Raw genomic sequence first — 19,399 nt, forward strand, 5'->3', positions numbered from 1 at the left:
GTATGTATGGTACCCCATCCCTATCCTGGTGTGTATGGTATCCCTCATCCTGGTATGCATGGCACCCCATCCCTCATTCCCAATCCTGGTATGCGTGACACCCCTCATCCCCAATCCCGGTATGCATGGCACTCCTCATCCCCAATCCCGGTATGCATGGCACTCCTCATCCCCAATCCCAGTATGCCTGGCACCCCTCATCCCCAATCCCAGTATGCGTGGCACCCCTCACCCCCAATCCCGGTATGCGTGGCACCCCTCACCCCCAATCCCAGTATGCGTGGCACTCCTCACCCCCAATCCCAGTATGCGTGGCACCCCTCACCCCTCTATGCTTGGCACCCCTCACCCCGGTATGCGTGGCACCCCTCATCCCCAATCCCGGCATGTGTGGCACCCCTCATCCCCAATCCCGGCATGCGTGGCACCCCTCATCCCCAATCCCGGCATGCGTGGCACCCCTCATCCCCAATCCCGGCATGCGTGGCACCCCTCATCCCCAATCCCAGTATGCATGGTCCCCTCACCCCCCAATCCTGGTATGCATGGTCCCCTCACCCCCCAATCCTGGTATGCATGGTCCCCTCACCCCCCAATCCTGGTATGCGTGTTACCCCTCACCCCCCAATCCTGGTATGCGTGTTACCCCCTCACCCCCCAATCCTGGTATGCGTGTTACCCCTCACCCCCCAATCCTGGTATGCGTGTTACCCCTCACCCCCCAATCCTGGTATGCGTGTTACCCCTCACCCCCCAATCCTGGTATGCGTGGCACCCCTCACCCCTCAATCCTGGTATGCGTGGCACCCCTCACCCCTCAATCCTGGTATGCGTGGCACCCTTCACCGCCCAATCCTGGTATGCGTGGTACCCCTCACCCCCAATCCTGGTATGCGTGGTACCCCTCACCCCCAATCCTGGTATGCGTGGTACCCCTCACCCCCCAATCCTGGTATGCGTGGTACCCCTCACCCCCCAATCCTGGTATGCGTGGTACCCCTCATCCCCTATCCTGATATGCGTGGTACCCCTCACCCCCCAATCCTGGTATGCGTGGTACCCCTCACCCCCCCAATCCTGATATATGCGTGGTCCCCTCACCCCCCAATCCTGGTATGCCTGGTCCCCTCACCCCCCAATCCTGGTATGTGTGGTACCCCTCACCCCCCCAGTCCTGATATATGCGTGGTCCCCTCACCCCACAATCCTGGTATGTGTGGCCCCCTCATCCCTTTCACACTGTACACACATACAAAAAAAATAAACAGTTATACTCACCTTTCTTCTCTGTACTCCAGCGCTGCTGTGTCCTCTCTGCCGGAGGCCGGGGGGGGGGGGAGAGGAGTGCGGCGCCAGAGCACTGCGCTGTCCGGCGCCATTTTGCTGAAGACACACTGTAAATGTGTCTTCAGTAAAATGGTGCCGGATAACGCTATGCTCACGCATCGGTCCGACGCCTTTACTCCGCCCCCGATCTCCAGCAAAGAGAGGCGCCGCGGCAACGCTCCTCCCGGTCAGGTAAGCATGTAAGTATGGCGCCGGAGATCCGCAGTATGCGTTCAGTGTGTACATATACCGCATGATCTCCGGCGCCATACACCTCCTCTTACCTGTAACGGCTGGATGCCTGCTTCTCTCTGGAGCCAGACTGCGCGTCACGCATGCGCAGTCTATCGAGGCTTCAGACAGAGACAGGCATACTGCCTTATATTATAGATTGTAATTGAAAAACCTAATCATCCTTTATTTAGAAATCTCCATCCACTTGGCTATATTTCTGCTTCATAACATTTCTTTATTGTACAGAGATGAAAGAAAATCAACTGCACTTTTTGTACACCACTTAATTTCATGTAGCATTCCTCTATCCAGAGCAGAGACCCAGAGAGGCGAAACTAACGCCACCAGACAAAAAACTGACCCTGCATTTGGAATCCGTTATGTCGAAAGCTTTTTCTGGCAACTAATTTCAACATAAAACTGATAATGATTTTTACAAATTTTTATACTTTACAAGAATTCTGATAGTTTGAGATCTCCTTTAATGGAATCTGTCAGCAGGTTTTTGATTTGTAATCTGACAGCAGCATGAGGTAGGGACAGAGACCCTAATTTCAGTGACGTATCACTTAGTGGGTTCTGCAGGTGTGATAGAATCACAGTTTTCTGTGCTGCAGATCTAGCAGAGCTTGGAATGCTGAGCTCTGTATAACCCCGCCCACAACACTGATAGGCAGATCTCTGTGTGCACTGTATAGTGACAGCTGCTAATCAATGTTGGGGGCATGGTTGGACTAGGAGGCACAGGACACCTAAAATTCTACTTATAATCTTGTTGATAAAACACTGATTTTATTGAAACAGCGAAACACAGCCAAGTAAGTGATACATCACTGAAATCAGGGACTCTGTCCCTACAATATGTTGTTTTTAGATTACACAGCAAAAAGCTGCTGACCGATTCAATACAATTTGAACTTTTTCAAAATTTTATTTCAAATTTGTTACATTATTTTCAAATAACAATAACAGCCTTACCACCTGCCCCTACATTGCTCCCTTTCTCTTGATACACCCAGGTTTGTTTTTTTTTATACATGCCTTTTTGACAATTACTGGGCTCAGCGGTAATGCCAAGATTGCTCGGGACTTTGGAGCTCAGTAATTGGTGGCAGCTTTCATGTATTGTAGTCATAATGTCACCACTGCAACTATTCCAACAAGTACCAGGGGCAGGAGGGTAAGTAAGGCTGAGTTTGAAGTTTTTATATAACACAAACCTATAGGATATTGATAATAAAAAAAAATCATGGAAAAGAGGACTTGTAAAAAAAAAAAGAAGTTAAATACCATCTAAGAATAATCCCTGAGCTCTTCTGATTCTGCTGCTATTTTCCGTTTTGCGCTGCATCACTCCAATGCAGAGATATTCATATTTGTTGCATATGGAGTGCAGTATGTGAAATCTCTGCTTGCATTCAAACTGGGTGTTTCTTCACAGTCTTCTCTGGGGCGTTTGCTTTCACCCCTCCCTCTCAGATGCTGCCAGTCACAGATCGGCATATGATCTAGAAGTCTGAGTCTACCAGGCTGTGATTGGCAGCTAATAGGATGGAGGGGTTAAAGAAGACTCTGAACAAACGCCAAGAGATTTCACATAGTGCTCTCCAGAGCAAACAAATGTGAATATCTCAACAATGGAGCTTCTCAGCGCAAAGCAGCAAAAAGCTGCAAAATCAGGGAAGCTTACAGATTTTTACAAGGTATTTAATTCAATTTTTTGAGCAAGAGACAGGTCCTGTTTAAGTTTCGGATACCTTTCCTGTATATCAGTCTGGTTATGTCTGCTCTGAATAGATATGATACCCATAGGCAGAGTTTTACCTGGAGGCAGCTGGGTGCCAACTTACCATTTTGTCTTGGCCAGAACATTTAGATCTAGGATTAGGACAGTACATCTACCACAAGTGGATATGTTCAGATGGTCTAACTATACTTAGCTGGACCCATCTTACATCTGTAGCCTGTGGAGGACATTTAGGTACTAAACTTCAGAATTTATATTGACACTTTCACATTCTCAACTAAATTGTCAGAAGGTGATTCCTCACTATTCAAAAGCATTCCTGTACTTCTGTGATACTTCTCTGCCTATTATAAGTGTAATATTAGTGGATTTGTTCATTCCTCAAGGGCCATATTTTCCTGGCAAACAATTTGAAAACTTGGATTAATGTTTAATTAGAACCCGTTTTGTGCAATTGAACTTGTGTGTGCCTCTTTGGGAGAGCTCCTAGCTTTGATTATTGCATAAACAATTAGTTGTTCTTTGTGACCTATATTTTTTTTCTCCCTTTGCAGTTCAGGTAAACAGTTTAGGACTTTTCTTCAAAGGATAGCGCTTTAGGTTTAGTGACACTTTTGTTACATATGTTATTCTTCCAGCAGTCCTCTGCTGTGATTTCCCCTAGGAGGATACAAAAGATAAAGCGGTTTGAGAATAGATTTGAATACAGGAATTTCTGTATTGTTGCTGTCTGAAATGGTCTCTGCTCTATGTGCTTCTCTGATACCATTTGTCCTTGTCTCCCTGTCGCTGCTTTCACACTTCCCAACGGAAAGGAGTTGAGGAGTTAGTCCATTACTTCTCTGATAAAGCGTGGTATAGTACAATTTCAGATTTCTACCCATGTACTACCTACCCCTATATGATGACATCACCATGTTGATTCAGTATTTCCCGCATGTTGCATGCAACGGTGACAATATTATGTTTGTTCCAGTCTTTTATTATGTTATTTGGTAAACTTTGGTTGGACACGTATATTTATAGCCCATTACACTGTGTTCCAAATTATTATGCAAATAATATTTTCTCAGATTTTCCCAAATTACCTATATGAATTGCAGTCATTGTAATTTTCCAGTCAAATAACTATTAGAGTACAATTGAAAGGTTTTTGTACAAACTGCCTATGATAACAGTATATTTAAAAAAAAATAAAAAACTCAAACTGCACTCAAAATGCATGTTCCAAATTATTATGCACAGCAGAGTTTTCAACCTTTTCATTTTAATAAAGAACAAAAAAATGGTCATTTTTGAAATTATAAGCATTAGCAGGTTATTACAAACTGAAATCAAACAGTTTTCAACTCAAAACTTTATTCTAGGTGATGTTACATTTGCACATAGGACCGCTTGTTCGAAAGGAGCTTCTGAACTCTCTCGTCCATTGAATTTGTCAGGTTTTGGATGGTTTCTGCTTTAATTGTTTTGCATGAGGACAGAATACCCTCCCAGAGCTGTTGCTTAGATGTGAACTGCCTCCTGCCATCATAGACACTCCTTTTGATGATGCTCCAGAGGTTCTCAATGGGGTTGAGGTCAGGGGAGCATGGGTGCCACACCATAAGTTTGTCACCTTTTATTCCCATAGCAGCCAGAGATGCAGATGTGTTATGTGCAGCATGAGACGGGGCATTATCATGCATGAAATGATCTCGATGGTCCAGATGGATGGAGTGCAGGATGGCTGGTTGATGGACACCCCATACAAACACGGCTACAGCGCTAACAAGGAGGAGGTGGAGTAATGTTTTGGGCTGGAATCATGGGGAGAGAGATTGTCGGCCCTTTTAGGATCCCTGAAGGGGTAAAGATGAACTCCATAATGTATGTTGAGTTTCTCAACAGCACTTCCTTCCATGGTTCAAGAAGAAGAACCGTGCATTCCGCAGCAAGATGATTTTCATGCATGATAATGCCCCGTCTCATGCTGCACATAACACATCTGCATCTCTGGCTGCTATGGGCATAAAAGGGGACAAACTTATGGTGTGGCACCCATGCTCCCCTGACCTCAACCCCATTGAGAACCTTTGGAGCATCATCAAAAGGAGTGTCTATGATGGCGGGAGGCAGTTCACATCTAAGCAACAGCTCTGGGAGGGTATTCTGTCCTCATGCAAAACAATTGAAGCAGAAACCATCCACAACCTGACAAAGTCAATGGACGAGAGAGTTCAGAAGCTCCTTTCGAACAAGGGGTCCTATGTGCAAATGTAACATCACCTAGAATAAAGTTTTGAGTTGAAAACTGTTTGATTTCAGTTTGTAATAACCTGCTAATGTTTATAATTTCAAAAATGACCATTTTTTTGTTCTTTATTAAAATGAAAAGGTTGAAAACTCTGCTGTGCATAATAATTTGGAACATGCATTTTGAGTGCAGTTTGAGTTTTTAATTTTTTTAAAAATATACTGTTATCATAGGCAGTTTGTGCAAAAACCTTTCAATTGTACTCTAATAGTTATTTGACTGGAAAATTACAATGACTGCAATTCATATAGGTAATATGGGAAAATCTGAGAAAATATTATTTGCATAATAATTTGGAACACAGTGTAAATATGTTCCAATTTTCAAATCTCATACTTCATTTGGTCATGTTAGACCACCGGTGAGTATCTTAGAGCTGGGACCACCCACTGATGCTCTGGAGGAAAAAGTCCTCAAGCTTGTAAATTGTTTTACTTCACACTTCTCTCTGGTCAAAATTCTCTTTAACCTGTTATTTCCCATACAGATTAATCTACAGGTTAATCGCATTACAAAGCTGCACAGCCATTTCACTAAAAGCAAGGCTACCAGGAGAAAACATGCTTTTTTCCCCCCGAGAGCCGGTGGCTTTCAGTCATAGAGGCGTAGTCGGCACAGCTTCAGTCACTGTTCAGAACACATGGCAACAACATAGTGAGTGGTAGCCCTAAGTACCCCCTGTACACTGTGGTTTACTGATTGCTGTGCACAGATGCGCTGCAGAGTAAGCTGTCAGTCAATACCCGGTTGTGCTTACAGCAATCGCTTACTGTGTTCTGAGCAGTGACTGAAGCTGTGCCGGCCACACCTCTATGACTGAAAGCTGGCGGCTCCCAGGAGGAATAAAGCTAGATTTCTCCTGGTAGCCATGCTTTCAGGGAGGCGTGCAGGCAGAATTGTAACGCTATTAACCTGCAGATTAACCCTGCAGGTCAATAGCATGACAGGTTTCCTTTAGCTGTGTGCAAAACTGAATTGTTAGCTTTTTTTTTCTTGATAGAGATTCCAAGTTCTGGAAATCTTGGGGTGGAGTAATTGTGTAGCAGGATTCCAAAACCCTATAATCTAAGGCATTGTGACGTCTATCAAGAGCTTTGCAAGAACTGATAGGTGTCATTCTTCTAGTGGTTAAAAACCTGTCCTCGTCAAATGATGGACATACAGATGCCTTCCTCTTTACAGTGCCTTGGTAGCTATAACAAATCCTGCATCTGTCGTACAATGAAAGATTGACTACAAGCAGAGACCCTAAAAACTTTAGAATTCATACATAGGTTTAGTGGAAAATGGTATAACATTTCATTTACCAACAATAACTATTTGCTACAGATATAGCAATTTCTGACTTGACATGCATCATGATGACGAAAACTGAACTAGATGCCTAAATGGACATGGTTTAATGGCTTGTGCTGTGTTAAAGGGGTTATCCATTGGTACACATCGTTTGTCAGGAATCTTTAGATGCTGCACATGAATCCTGAGAGACGCCTCTTATCTGGTGCCATCTGCGGCTCTCCTTTTGATTGCCAGCCTAATGTGATGTCGCATGTGCATCACGCTGCAACGATAATGTCGCGGCAGGCCGACTAATTAAAAGAATGGCTGTGAATGCTGCAGGTAGGAGGCTGTTCTCAGGGCTCCCATCCAGCATCCACACATCACTGACATGACAAACATGTCCTGCAGATGGATTTGCACCAATTCTACTTAGGGATTTTTAGAAAATATAGCAAGACTACTTGCATGTTCTTTATCGTGACCCTCCAGTGTTTCTCCCTGTCAGGATGCTATAATACATTGATAATACTAATTTAAAACCCTCCTACTTACCAATCATCGTCCATCCTTGCTGGTGCCCTGTACTTGTCTAGATCTACTCTTCAGTGCTATAGGAAGGGCTGGGAGATTTGTTATCTTCCAGGACTGCTACCACTTTGACTCACACCCAACATAATCCATCTCCTGCTCTCCAACAAACTATCAAATGGCTAACAAAATTCATACTACAAAATCCATCTTTGTAGCAACATAGTTCATAGTATGCCACAGTTCACAGTACAGTGTGCCAAAGCCACTAGTTTGATAGTAGTAAGACAGAAAAGGGGTTGGTGGATGGCGACTAATCCACTGAAACGGTCTCTGGGTAAAGATAGTACTTTATTGGAGGTGTGGGACAATGCGTTTCATGCTACTTACCTGAAGAAGGGGACAGTTCGTTGTCCCATATCTTTGATAAAGTACTATCTTTACCCAGAGATTATTTCAGTGGATTAGGCACCAATTAGCAATTCCATGTTCTGTCTTAGGCCATGGCCTCCTTATCAGTATTTTGTCAGTATTCTGTCAGTATTTTTTCTCAGGAGTGGAAGCCAAAACCAGGAGTTGGTGATAAATGCCGAATTGGTGACTTGTTTCTATTATACCTTTCCTCTGATTGTTCCTTGTCTGGTTTTGGCTCCCACTCCTGAGAAAAAATGCTGACCGAATACTGACCAAATTCTGAAAGTGGGGCCGTGGCCTTACAACTACCATTTTCTACCAGACCCACGGATGGGCATTTGATGTGGAGAGGTCTGGCAGCCATCAATTCACCCTCAGGCTACTCTGCATGTTATGCTCCAAGCAACACTTCAAAAGGAGAGATTATTTTACCCTTCCCTCACCTCATTGAGCCATACAGTGGTACCCCATGAAGCGCCTTTACTTTCTTTTTCTCCACATATTTAAAGAAACTAGTTAAAACCACTTTACGCCATGAAACCTCCCTGCATCGCACTGTCCTGCACCCCGATACTTGGACAAATCGGCTTGGAAACATTGTACTGTCAATTGTGGCAGCTTGTGAGCTGTTATTTCCTGCACTACATTATTTACTATGTTTAAGGGGATACTCCGGGGAGACAAAATATCTCTCAATTGAAGTAATCTTAGGAGAATGAAGCCATTATCTCCCATCCAAGCTGCAAGTCTATGTTTTCACTCACCGCTGGCCGGAAGCTGAGTAGTTCTAAGATCTTCTAGTGACACCACCTCAGAGAAGCTGTTCCCCATCACTCTACCTTCTGCCTGGGATGTGGAGTCACAGCTCCCTGGGGATGGCTTGATTCAAGGGAATTATTTAAGCCTGCTTCCCTGAAGAACATCATCACGGAGCACTTAATATCCCTGCACAACATTGCTGTGTTGTATGCCCATACCCTCAGTACGCCAGTATGTATTACTCATGTCTGTCCCTGTATATGAATATCCAGAACTTTGCAGTGAAACTGACTTTGTCGCAGGCTGCTACGCTCTGCATATTGACTTTAAATCTCCAGAGCTCAGCAGCTGGTCACAAAGTCATCCCGACTACTGCGCTTTGCAGAAATAGCAGTTACTCTGACAAAGCCAAGCGCAGGAAGTGTTTGATGTGCAAAGCGAAGTAGCCAGTGATGATTTTACTGCTATGCTCTACATATTCATATGCAGGGAAAGAAACGTGTGCACTACATACTGGCATGCTGTCTCCAAGAGCACACATCACACCAGTATAGTGGAGGGGCTGTGATGGCATTTTGCCATGGGCGGGCTTGAATAATGAGCTTGAATCAAGCCATGCCCCAGGAGCTGTGACTAAGCATCCCTGACGGGTAGGAGAGTGATGCGAAGCAGCTTCTATTAGGTGATGTTACACCACCAGAAGGTCTAAGGTCAACTCTGCTTCCTACCAGCGGTTAATAGTATGATATCTTCCAAACACTTGACTTGCAAATGGGATGGGTGATGATTAGTGTTGAGCGAGTATGTCTCATTTACCCTTTCGGCGAGCATGCTCGAGTGCTCGCTGAGTATTTTGGCGTGCTCGGCATTTCTTTTACTGTCACTGTGGCTGCAAGTGTCACGGCTGTTAGACAGCTGTGACACATGCAGGGATTGCCTGCTAACAGCCGTGACACTTGCAGCCGCGGCGACAGTAAAAGGAATGCAGAGCACGCCAAAATACTCGGCGAGCACCTGAGCTTGCTCGCCGAAAGGGTTAATGAGACATACTCCCTCAACACTAGTAATGATAGCTTTATTAATCTTCCTAGGTTACCTTTCTCTCCCTAGAATATCCCTTTAATTTGTATCCATTGTGACGTGTGCCTAATATTGCATTCTTCACTGTCAACAGTAATTTTTATTGTTTTTTTTCTTTTATCTTGTTCAGTTGTCTTTTCTTGTATAGTTTGTTTCATAATGCTATTATTTACAGATCTAATCTACTTGGATGTATTACATGATTATACTTTGAAAATGTTGTATGTTTTCAGCTATTTTATTTTTTGCGTCCTCTTTTCTGACAAATAGGACATTTATTTTTTTACCATTCTTTATCAAATAGTTCCTTTTTTTAAGACTATTGGCTTTTGTCTTGAGGCTAAATCATGCGGCCATTGGCCAGCACAGGTGGGTAGAGTTTCGGCCGCACGGCCAACCACATTATATGGCCTCACCCTTCTGTTTATTGTGGGCTAAGTTGTGATTGGTTGAGCCTGGAAATAAACTACTGATCGTTAGAATTAAAAAGAGACAAATAGCAAAAAATTAGAGGTATTGCTGTAGTTTAGCTCCAAATAGGCACCTAGAACACAATGACTTCTTCAGTGTAATAGTCAAGAGTGTGACCCGTGGGAAACTTTGTTAGCTACTGGTGTAGAGAATCAATAGCAAACAAAACAATAGTGGCATTATCAATAAACCAGTATTTCCTACTGTATATTACTAAATAGGCAATATATCTTTAACATGTATTTATAGATTTATCATATTTTTCTTGGCATAAGGCTCACTTGTTTTTACCGAAAATGCACCCGTTTAGTTGTAATAAGAGCTGGCATGAGTTCTATGTGTGTTTATTATAGTGAGCATTGCTACTTTCTGACCCGAGAGCTCACTCACGTAAAAATGTTGATAACGCTACAGGGCAATATTTCCCTTAGCGGATGGCCAGTTAGCCAGCGTAATGAAATTATTATGGTTTCATCTCTGGACCACGTAACCATAATTTGACATAAGTAGATGTGCTCAGCTGGTGCCTAGATTTTTTTAGTTGTTTCTTTTTAAAGTGTTTTTAAGGTTTTAGAACCTGAGCTACTGCACACTAGATCATGAAAAGCCTACACATACTGTTGTGTATTTGACACCTGGTTTTACACCTAACTGCACCTGCCTAATATTGTGCAAGGTCTTGCTTATGACAACAAAATAGCAATGTCCTAATGCATAGACTTAGATCTATCTTGTTTCTCAACACATCCCAGAGATGTTTTATCAGATGAAAAATCTGGGAAATTTCCAGACAAAATGAACGCCTTTGACTCATTTATCGTGTTCCAATCCTGAAAAATGTTTGCAGCGTGACAGGTACATTATTCTACAAGAGGCCTATTACAAGCGACAGTAATGCAGAAATGTTTATGTAGGTAATAGAGGTTATTCTTGACTATTTTATTTTTGTTTTATTGTCCTAAGAAGTTGCAGGTAAGTTGTTGCTAACTACCTGCCTGGCACCGATCTCTGCTGGCTGAAAGCAGTCACAGACCGATCCTGCCGGCAACTCTGCTGCTTCACCTCAACAAAGCAGCTCTTCATCTTGCTGACTGCTCTGTCGACCAGGAGTAACTGCTGATGTCATACTGGTTGACAGCCAGCTCCCCGCAGTCAAGCAGCTGGGAGTCAACTGTTGATCAGCAGGACATCAGCAGTCATGCTTTCGTAACAGGGCAGAGTGTAAGAGAAGCCCCTGCTCTGTCGACGTGACATCACCAGAAGCTGCTGGAGCGGTCCGGGACTGCTTTGAGCCAGCCGAGATCATCGCTGTACACAACAGGCAGATAGTTAGCAACTACCTGCCTGTAAGTTCTTAGGACCATAAGAAAAAAATAAAATGGTCCCTGATAGTCATATTCACTTAAGTCAGGACACGTTTTTCCAGCAGAACATTGCCCACAACCTTAGACTGAATCCCCCTTCATCCCCAAGTAAAGAATGCACAGACTTTGCATGAGAACTGGAGTAATTCTCCATCGTCCCGTTCTGATGATCTGTTGTCCATTGGAGACTTTTTTGGCTGTGTACAGGGATCAGAATGGTCACTGGGTTTGGTCTACAGCAATACAATTTTGACACCATTCTGTAAGCACCAGCATTTTCTGCTTCATTGGCTCATCTGCGGGATCTGAAGCAATGGGCCAACTTTCACCTCCCACTCATATCAGGGAGGCTTGGGCACCCGTGATTCTGTGGTCATTCCACAAGTGTTTTGGACTACTTTTTTGGTTTGTAATAGCTACTACATACCAGGTAGATTATAACTCCCCCATCCACAAAACTTAGAGATGCTCTGACCCCCTAAACTAGACATCACAATTTGTCTCTTCTCAAAGCTGCTCATCAACACATGCCAGTTTTTATTTTTTCCAACATATCGATTTCAAGAATTATCTGTTCACTTATTGTCTATTGTATCCCATCCTTTGATAAGTGTCATTGTTAGTCACTTCACCTGTCAATGATTTTCTGTACATAGGTAGTACCATCATAGAGATTCATACTTGTATTGTTGTCCTGAGGCCTCCAACCATTTTAGAGGCCTTTAACATATATTCTTTCCTTTCTTCCATAGATTTTTTTTTCTTGTGTAGTTTTGCGTGTTAGTGTATCTAATTCCGATGGACACTCTTCAATGTGAAGTGCATGAATATCCTATTGGCATGCAATTTTATTTATGAACAGAGATTTTTATCTTCTAGTATTTTTCATGACAATTTTATTCTATTGAGCTTTTAATTTTTGAATTTGTTCACGCATGTTATGGTACTGGAGTTGTATATTTTGCACGTATATAAAAGTAATGATTTAAGAAATTAACTGTTGGTCTTCATTTTATATATTCTAAATCAATTGTGTGCTTAAAAGATAATATCCTGATGTTTTTTTCTTTTTACAGCCTCAAATACTACAGCGTTCCTTCAGCATCCCCAATTCTACAGCCCACACTTCGGGAAAATTAGTAGCCCTTCCACCTACAGAGCTCCAAAGTATACCTAAAGACAACACCCAGCATCCAGTTTCTGATCATCAAAAAGGAGATACTGGAAATTTAACTGAAATTCCTGAAAGAGAACTGAGTGACCTTTTGAGTATACGGTTGAAGATCGATGATGTAGATGACAATCCTGAACATGTTAAAGAAGAGGTTGGTAGTAACAATCATGAACAGCTTGATAATAACAAAAATATAAGACCACAAGAAGCTCCAGATCATCTAACACCTCCAGTTGAAGCCAAGAAAAACGTAATGTCGAAAGCTAATGTAAACTCTGCTACAGCATTACCTGGAGAGATCCCCAAGTCAAAAACATTAAAGCTCCCCAGACCCAAAATTCACAATGCCTTGGCACAGAAAGGTGTTACCAACTCTGTCTTATCAAACACGTCTTCAAAAGAGCCAAAAATATTGACGATAGCTTCAAGTCCTCCTTCGGCCCAGTCATCAAATGATTCCCAAAGTATGGTACAGAAAATTCAGCCAACTCTGAACAATTGTTCATCACATCAGCCCCCTAAACACATACCTTCCAATTCAACCTTAAGCAGTGTGGATTCTTTGAGTTCTGTTGTTCACTCCCAGTCACATATTACAATGCCAGGCACAAGACCATTAAGTCACAACTCGCCCCCATCAGTCAATAATAGCAAACTGTCATCTGAAGTAACCTTACCGAGCGAAATACAACCTCCTGCAGCAGAATCCTCAAAACCAATGAGCAAATTGATCCCCAAAGGTTCTATGCTCAGAGCTCCGAGTAAGCTTAAGAAGCCGAACACTTCCAAGGTTGATGCATCAAGTGAACCTCCAAAATCTCCAGTAAAATTTCCACCTGCAGTTGTAACCAGACCACTAAGCAATAAAAGAGAGAGTCCGCAAGAAAATGTCGAAAGCTTAGTCCAAAAGAGACAATCACGTCTCCCACAACCAAAGGCACATTAATGAAACAAAATTCATATATACAAGATAGATATATATAAATAAAAGAAAACACATTATATGCATTGAAGTTTCTTCAAGGAATAATAAACTCTTCCTCTGTTCCTATAATTAAAGTTTTTGTTGTACTATTTTAATGCGCATCTATCAGTGTAGAAATTATAACGAAACCCATACTGATTTCTTTTTTTTATAAAACAGTTTTTTTTACTTTCAACCTGAGGATAGCATTTCCATTGGTTGTAAAGTCGTGTTCCCTCCTAACTGGGTCAAATAATGATTTTTTGATAATGATTTTCTTACTTTTTTGCAGATCTCTTTGTGTTTAATTTGTCTCGTATTATGTAAGACGCGTTTAGTTATGCCCCAATAACCCACTCTTCATAGTTATAACCTTATTAGCCCAGTTTGATAACTCATTAACCACATTTCAACTGTTAAAACCTTGCTTGCATATTTCAACAACCCGGTACTAAAGTCTACATTATAACAGTATAATGCATATATTTATTAGTAATGTACAGTTTTATGTCTGTTGTACATTCTTTTACCTTTTCAAGTGCTATGCAAGTATGTAACTTATTTATCTAATTATTTGAGGGTATAAAGAGTATTTATTGCATTAAGGTTAGCTTTTTGCACATTGCCCTTCTGTTTTTTTGGGGGTTTTTTACAACTGAATAACATGAAGTATTTATACATGATCGATCTACTGTACACATTCGAGTCTGTATATTGACAAGGTTTCTGCACATGCACAATACAATGAACTTGGCTTTTCAGTTCAGTTAGGCTAGAAAAGGTATTTTTATTATTAAATATTTGGTCTGAAATGGCAAAATTTACTTTGGGGGGTTTTCTATTCTAGTATTATCAAGAGAATTAGCCCAGTTACATTTAAATAAAAAAATAAAAGAAAAGCTTGCCATTAGCACAACTGTGTTAGAATTTAATTACTGCAAGTATACTATTAGATAATGTGGAGAAAGTGAAGTAAAACAATGTGATGATACTGTATCGCACAAAGCGTCAAAACTACATTCAGCATTTTTTGTTTGATCCATACAGCACAAAAGAAGGACTATTAAAGAAAACGCCTGTGCATTTACTAAATGATTTACAACTCTATAATTCTTTTGGTTCAGTAATATGTATCATGATAATAATCTGATTCTAGTAGCGAAGGGGGTATTTTATTCTCAGACTGTTTATCATGACATAAAATACAAAAGAATATTTCTGATCTTAGTACAATACCAAAAGGAGAACAAGTGAGAAAAGTTAAAGGCCACAATGGGCTTATGGTTCTATATTCTTGGTTGACTGCTTCTACAGCTAAAGGGTTAAAGTTAAATTGTGACATTACAGTGATTTTTTTCTTTTCAACATCATGACCCTCTTGGATCCAATTTTTGGTGCTGTTTAATTTTTTTATATATTTTTATTCGCTGAAAGGTTAAATGATGACATTTTAGCTTCTTGGAGCCAACATCAGTAGGGACTTCATAATACCATATTGTTGAGTGCAATGTAGAACTTGTATGTTCCCCTTATTGGCAGCTGTGGGCAGACGGAATTTATTTATATGGCTATGCAAACTAAAAAAGAAAAATATTAAATTGATCAGCACAAGATTTTGGACCAAAAATTTCATGGAAATAACTTTTAGATTCATTTTAAAGAAAATCAATGTAGCATTGTATCATTGACAAGACTATTCGGTTACTCAACAGTTCCTTATGTTACTCACTTCATCTACTGCCAAGTGGACTGGAAGTGACAATATCACCAACTTTCACTTATTCTCACCACTACTAATTGGTAAAATACCAGTAGGGGGCCCCTAATTTTTTATAGGCATTCCTAAATCAATCCTTATTAGTAATTTTCCATTGAAGTAGGCAAAAATAGTTGGTTTAACCAATCCATATGGACTTATATGCACTTTTAATGATCCTGATGTTTCTTTGGTTAAAGGAATCTGTCAGTAGGGTCAATCCTCCTAAGCCATCTATATGGACATGTACGGTTATAGGAAGTTGAATAAAATGATACTTTGATATCTGCGATCTGATATTTTATTCCAGAGAAATCCATATTTTTCTTAACACGTAAATGGGCTGTTAAAATCTATGGGCCGGACATAGATTTCTGCAAGAGTCTCCCTCCAGAACTTATTTTAAATAAAAGAAGGCTTTACCAGTGTGAGACATGTCGATCCACATAGCAGACTGACATTCATGAAATGTCTCACACTCGTAGCACCCCCTTTCTTTTAAAATAAGCTCTGGGGGTAGATTCTCGTTGAGATCTATGTCCCACCCATAGATCCTAACAGGTCATTTCCTTATCAAGGAAAACTTTGATTTTTCTAGAGTAAGACATTGATTCTCATATATCAGGATATCATTTTATTCAACTTCCTATGACCTCTATGCCCATATAGACTGCTTTGCAGGGTTGGTTATACTGCCGATTCCCTTTAACCTTATATTACTATGGTGTATCTGGGATTATTACTTAATTCTAAGAACTATTGTATTTTTTTCTGGGTTTTTGAAGAAGTTACAGATTTGCTGCTACTTTTATACAGTATCTTGCCTCACACTGTATGGCCAGTAATTGAGAAGTTTTATTATTATTAGTTTACTTTGGACATTTTTTGCGCTAGGTCCTGAGATAGCTCCACATTTTGTCTCGTAAATGTTTTCCTTTTGTCCATGAAATTATCAAAGACCTGGTCTATATTTGGTCATTATTTTGAGGTTGTTCATCTCTTTAAATGGTTATTCCTGCTCGGGTGTGACGTCACCTGCACTCCCAACTCCCGACACAAAAGTGAGTGGGGCTTGACTCTACTGTCACCTGCCAGGACTCATTAGAATGGGTCAGGTGCACAATACATGCTTAAAAGGTATCGGAAGACGTAGGACAGGTGTAAAAACGTATGCCGGTTGTGCAAACGTCGAGCAATTATCGGTGGATTTGATGCCACTTCCCCCCACTCACCTCCCCATGCAGTAGTAAGTGGAGCTATAATAACCCTTTAAGATTTAGCTCATCCTAGTTATTGTAAAAATAGATATATTAATTTAAAAATCTTTGGTAAATGTATTATTCTACGTTTTTTTCAGAAAGCCAGCTCAACTACTTCAACATCTTACATTTCTTTATTGCCTGGGTTTCCATATTCATATAGTTTTTAGCACAACGTGGCTACTTTTCTATACATTACAGCCTGTTTTAGTCCCACTAAGTGATGGAGCAAGATCGCTGTCAAGTGACCAACAGTTATGTAAGTGCTCACAAGAGACCATCAGTAGAATTGAAAAAAAATGTGTGTTTTGGACCTGATAGATGCCCACAGACCTTGAGATGTGTGTATTTTAGCATGATAAGCTGCTTTTTTCGGCATAGACATTACATTGTTGCCCTGTTAATTTTGCATGATGAAGCAGCCTTCACTATTACACCTTGTCTAAGATCAGGAGGAAAGTCCCAGTTGGATGACTGTTCTTCATTACATCCCTACAGCAACATGAACAAAAATAGTATTTTTAAAGTGTGTGACATTTGCTAAACTGCCCTGTATCATAACTATTTTGGAGAAACAGTACATGAGTTGAATTTCGTGGAGACATGGACCTTGTCAATATTGTCTCTACATCGAGCTGCTGAACTACAGTCATTCCTGTCTCCCTGCAGAACAATATGCCTCATCCTAGTCTCCCCAAATTCGCCAGCTGCAGGGTGGCACCCATACATTTTAGATTCTTGGAGCATCTACCAAAATTAGAATGTTTTACTGACATTGATGTGTAGCTAAATTAAGAGAAAAGGCATGGGAAAGAAAAATGTTATATGCTTGAGTGCCTTCATTTAGTGGAATCTGTATTGTGCTTTTTTGTTAACCATTTGTCTCTTTTTGCTCTCTCTGATCCATCCTTTGGGTCCCAGCTCTAACAAGTGTTTACAGTAAGTTGGTATAGACGTAATCCATTAATGAGCTAATAGGCTACTTTATAATTTACTGACATCATTGTCTTGTATAATATTTTGTGCAATATCTTTAATAAGGAAAGGAAATAACTACTGTAATGTGTAAAAGAGCGAGTAATAAATTAATGTAATTGGGTGGGGGGACTATATGCACTTTAAATGAGCTTTACTGCTTGGAGTTGTGCCTAAAATTATCAACTTGCCTCCTGTTGTTTGGCTTTCTTTCCATGTACAAATAATAATAAAAATGTACCTGTTTTATAATTGCTGTGTCTAAATTGTCTTTAAAAAGAAAAATAAATATCACATCTTTGTAATAAGTTTGCCTAGCTTATTTATCTATTTGTTGTATCCTGGAACCCCTACCTGTAAAGATATGTTTTGAGACTGGTACAAATTTTATTTTTCACAAAGTTTGCTGCTTCAGGATTTTCAGATCTTTTAGTGGGATGTTTCTATGATTAGTGAAGTACAATTATAACCATTTCAAAAGTTTTTAAACTTTTATTGACTCATACATCAAGTTTATGCAAAGACTCAGTATTTACATTGTTCACCCTTCTTTTTCAAGACTTCTGTAGTTCGCCCTAGCATGCTGGATATCAGTTTCTGGGCAAAATCCTGACTGATGACATTCCGTTATTGCCTAATCAGTGCTTGGGGTTTATCACAATTAGGCCACGTTCACATGATCAGTATTTGGTCAGTATTTTACCTCCGTATTTTTAAGCCAAAACCAGGAGTGGAACCATTAGAGGAAAGGAATAATAGAAACACATGCACCACTTCTGCATTTTTCCACCCAATCCTGGTTTAGGCTTACAAATACCGATGTAAAATACTGATCAAATACTGAATTTGAATGTGGCCTTATTGTATTTTTTTTTTTTTTTGTCCATCTGTGTTTTGAGGATTACCTACAGGTTCTCAATGGGATTGAGATCCTGGCCGTGGATCCAAAATTTTAATGTTTTAAAACTTTTGAAAGACTAATGATTGTACTTCAGTAACCATAGAAACATCCTACTTAAAGGTCTAAAAACACTGAAACAACAATCTTTGTGAAAACCAAAATTTGTATCAATCTCAGCACTTTTGGCCACATCTGAAACACCCCCTTTAACACCCACGATCGGCTTATCTCTTTTTAACTCTTTTATGCAACAAGTTGTGATGGTTCTACCCAATGCTTAGCTACCGGACTACAGTTTGTAGTACATTAAACCTTTCATCTGCCTAAATTGTATCAAACATTTTTTGCTCACTTATATATCGTACTACTGAATTGTTAAGTGCAGTTATTTGGTTACTCTGCTCTTTTTCCTTTACTTCATTATTTATTTTGTCCTTCTTGTACCAGCTCTATATGCATCTTCATTTTGAGGATCATCAGTGGTTACCATTTAAATGGAATGTATTGATGTTCAGTCTCCCACTGTTTTGAAAAGATCATTAAAAAATGTAATTGGGTACTTAGAGGACCTATCACCTACACTTCATGATAAAAGCTCTCTCTTTAGAAGAGAGAGTCTGAAGTTGGGGCTCCTCATTGTCTCACTATTTTGACAGTCGTGTTAAACTCCCCTGCTTCTGAGCTTGGAGATATCACTGTGTGGGGAAGACTATGACTGTGTTGCACGTGAAAATAGAGGAAATCTAAGCTGTTGACTTTTATGATGGATGTAGTTATACAACATTCAATGTAGATGGATTCCTGTGTATTATGAAACATCAACTTTGTCTTTTGTGACTCCTACCGATACTGCATTAGTCAGTCCAAATA

General features: G+C 40.6%; 1 protein-coding gene across 3 annotated transcripts in view; it reads left to right on the plus strand.

Annotated features, from left to right (window-relative positions):
- Window positions 1-17,444, plus strand: part of CCSER2 (coiled-coil serine rich protein 2) — a 198,143-nt gene extending 180,699 nt beyond the window's left edge. The window contains exons 11-12 of one of the 3 annotated variants that reach the window (XM_073685860.1): window positions 4,123-4,162; window positions 12,577-12,776. In XM_073685860.1, coding sequence (XP_073541961.1) covers window positions 4,123-4,162; window positions 12,577-12,640 — 104 coding nt within the window. In that variant the 3' untranslated portion in view covers window positions 12,641-12,776. Of the gene's footprint in view, window positions 1-4,122; window positions 4,163-12,576 lie in introns of all 3 variants that reach the window. The other 2 variants (XM_073685861.1, XM_073685859.1) reach the window with 2 other exon arrangements.
- The last annotated feature ends 1,955 nt before the right edge of the window (window positions 17,445-19,399 follow it).

The sequence above is a fragment of the Phyllobates terribilis genome, unplaced genomic scaffold (assembly GCF_046119375.1).
Source record: "Phyllobates terribilis strain yellow unplaced genomic scaffold, ASM4611937v1 Scaffold_5__5_contigs__length_657084704, whole genome shotgun sequence".
In the NCBI taxonomy this organism is placed as follows: Eukaryota; Metazoa; Chordata; class Amphibia; order Anura; family Dendrobatidae; genus Phyllobates; species Phyllobates terribilis.